The 2,929-nt window shown below is 64.5% G+C and overlaps 2 protein-coding genes across 2 annotated transcripts in view; both read right to left on the bottom strand.

Annotated features, from left to right (window-relative positions):
* NAPRT (nicotinate phosphoribosyltransferase) overlaps positions 1-2,406 on the bottom strand; it is a 12,632-nt gene extending 10,226 nt beyond the window's left edge. The window contains exon 1 of the mRNA XM_035897116.1: positions 2,168-2,406. Within this exon, the coding sequence (XP_035753009.1) occupies positions 2,168-2,406 (239 nt within the window). The remainder of the gene's footprint in view (positions 1-2,167) is intronic.
* Positions 2,407-2,782: 376 nt separating this feature from the next.
* The window catches only part of LOC104128855 (elongation factor 1-delta), a 2,972-nt gene continuing 2,825 nt past the window's right edge, over positions 2,783-2,929 (bottom strand). Inside the window, exon 3 of the mRNA XM_009641703.2 lies at positions 2,783-2,885. Coding sequence (XP_009639998.2) covers positions 2,847-2,885 — 39 coding nt within the window. The 3' untranslated portion in view covers positions 2,783-2,846. The remainder of the gene's footprint in view (positions 2,886-2,929) is intronic.

The raw sequence follows: 2,929 nt of genomic DNA, 5'->3' as shown, positions 1-2,929 counted from the left end.
GCGGGAGGCGCAATGGCACCAGGGATGGCAGCGCAGGGGGGACAGGGGAGTGGCAGCACAGAGGGGACATGGGACACAACGGCACCAGGGATGGCAGCACAGGGGGGACACGGGACACACAGGGATGGCAGCGCAGGGGGGACAGGGGGGTGGCAGCACGGAGGGGACACGGGAGGCACAATGGCACCAGGGATGGCAGCGCAGGGGGGACAGGGGAGTGGCAGCACAGAGGGGACATGGGACACAACGGCACCAGGGATGGCAGCACAGGGGGGACACGGGACACACAGGGATGGCAGCGCAGGGGGGACAGGGGGGTGGCAGCACGGAGGGGACACGGGAGGCACAATGGCACCAGGGATGGCAGCGCAGGGGGGACAGGGGAGTGGCAGCACAGAGGGGACATGGGACACAACGGCACCAGGGATGGCAGCACAGGGGGGACACGGGACACACAGGGATGGCAGCGCAGGGGGGACAGGGGGGTGGCAGCACGGAGGGGACACGGGAGGCACAATGGCACCAGGGATGGCAGCGCAGGGGGGACAGGGGAGTGGCAGCACAGAGGGGACATGGGACACAACGGCACCAGGGATGGCAGCACAGGGGGGACACGGGACACACAGGGATGGCAGCGCAGGGGGGACAGGGGGGTGGCAGCACGGAGGGGACACGGGAGGCACAATGGCACCAGGGATGGCAGCGCAGGGGGGACAGGGGAGTGGCAGCACAGAGCAGTGCATGGGGACACAGGAGGCGGGGACACGGGGTATCAGGGATGGCAGCGCAGGGGGGACACAGGACACAATGGCCCCAGGGATGGCAGCGCAGGGGGGACACGGGACACAGGGATGGCAGCACAGGGGGGACACGGGGTATTGGGGATGGCAGTGCACGGGGACACAGGACAATGGCCCCAGGGATGGCAGCACAGGGAGGACACAGGAGGCACAGGACAACGGCACCAGGGATGGCAGAGCACAGGGGACACGGGACACATAGGGATGGTAGCGCAGGGGGACACGGGGGTGGCAGCACAGAGGGGACACGGGAGGCACAATGGCACCAGGGATAGCAGCACACAGGGGACAGGGGGGTGGCAGCACAGAGGGGACATGGGACACACAGGGATAGCAGCACAGGGGGGACATGGGACACAATGGCACCAGGGATGGCAGCACGGAGGGGACACGGGGTATTGGGCATGGCAGTGCATGGGGACACAGGAGGCACAGGACAATGGCACCAGGGATGGCAGCGCAGGGGGGACACAGGACAATAGCAGCATGGATGGCAGCACACGAGGACACTGCCCCCAGGGCACAGGACAGCAGGGATGGCAGCACATGGGGGACATGGAGCACCAGGGATGGCAGCACATGGGGGACATGGGACACAGGGATGGCATGATACAGGGGACACAATGGCACCAGGGATGGCAGGACACAGGGGGCACAGGCACGTGGCACATTGCACACCCAGCGCTGGGCACACATAGGTCCAGCTGTGCCAGCATCCAGAACACTGGGGACTCAGGGGACAGCAGCACCTGGGACACCAGGCACCCAGGACACCGGGCACTGCTGGCTTAAGGGACACATGGCACAGGGCAGGACACGGGGGACGTGGGCCATAGCAGGGAAAGGGGTGCACAAGACACTGGGCATGGGGAGGGGTGGTACAAGGGACATGGGGCACCAGGGATGGCAGCACCCAGGGGACACGGGGCAATGGGGGTGGCAGCACCTGGGACCACACTTACGGGACACTGCACACCCAGCAGCAGGCACACACGGCCCCTGCTGTGCCAGCTCCAGGCACACGGGACCCTGGGGATGGTAGCGCATGGGACAAGAGGCACATGGGACACCGGACACCCATGGCTCTGGGGACATGGGACAACAGACACACAGGCAGGCAGGAGGCAGGGCTCTGGGGATGGCAGCACACCAAACACAAGGTGCCCTGGGGCACACAGCGTGCACGCCCAGTACCGCGCACACCAGGGTATCCCAATGCCAAGCACGGGGCACGTGCCACACACCAGGTGTGACAAAACACCGGCCACACCAACACCAGGGGCGGGCAAGGGACACCACGCACAGCAGGTACCACGTGCATCGACCCCGGCACCGTGCGTGCCAACACACAGCTCCCCACGGGGGACATCGGGCACAGGGCACCGCGCACAGCCAGGAAAGCTGGCACCGGAGTCATCCTCATGTGGCCGTTGCGTAGGGCCGGGCTGGGCACCGCGATGGCTTCATCCGGTGTCGGCAGCGCAACCCCGCGGCACTTCCCCCTTCGCTCGGCGTTGGCACTGCGGGACTTGCGCCCAGACCTTGGACTCCGGCACCGCGACGCAGCCGCGGTGCGCCCACGGCTGGAAACGGCGCCTGCCTCCATTCCCGCAGGCCACGCTCAGCACAGCCCTCGCCTCCAAGGAACCGAACGATCAGCCGAAGCGACCCAGGCAAGGGAAATGAGGGAAGGGATTCAGCCCCCATGGGAAATGCCGAATGCGTCCTGGTGATTCATCCTGGGGGTTTTTTTTTTTTGGTTTGGTGGGGTTTTTTTTTCCCCAGTAAGGACTGACTGGGGTCTCTCCCTTGGGAAAGCTGAGCACAAACACCCTTAGGCACAGGCTACTGGGCCAGGATGCTGCTCAGCCCTTCCTTCCAAGCCAGAAATACAAGTCACCCCTGCCTCAAGGCCTTTTACGAAGGGAACAAGGAAGCAAATATCCCAAAGTCTCACAAATCTTGGCAGAGAAAAACATCGTCCCGTCTGCAGGCCCAATCTCGATCTTTATTAGTTACAGTGTCAGAGGGGATACAGCTTTGCTTCTAGATCTTGTTGAAAGCGGCAATGTCAACGCTCTGCACCTGAAAGAGAACAAAAGCAGCAGCCAGAGGTCACCCGAGGTGTT

This window comes from Egretta garzetta, unplaced genomic scaffold, assembly GCF_000687185.1.
Source record: "Egretta garzetta isolate BGI_Z169 unplaced genomic scaffold, ASM68718v1 scaffold237, whole genome shotgun sequence".
Lineage (NCBI taxonomy): Eukaryota > Metazoa > Chordata > Aves > Pelecaniformes > Ardeidae > Egretta > Egretta garzetta.
Note: the sequence above shows the minus strand (reverse complement) of the source record. Positions and strands in the feature narration are given on the sequence as shown.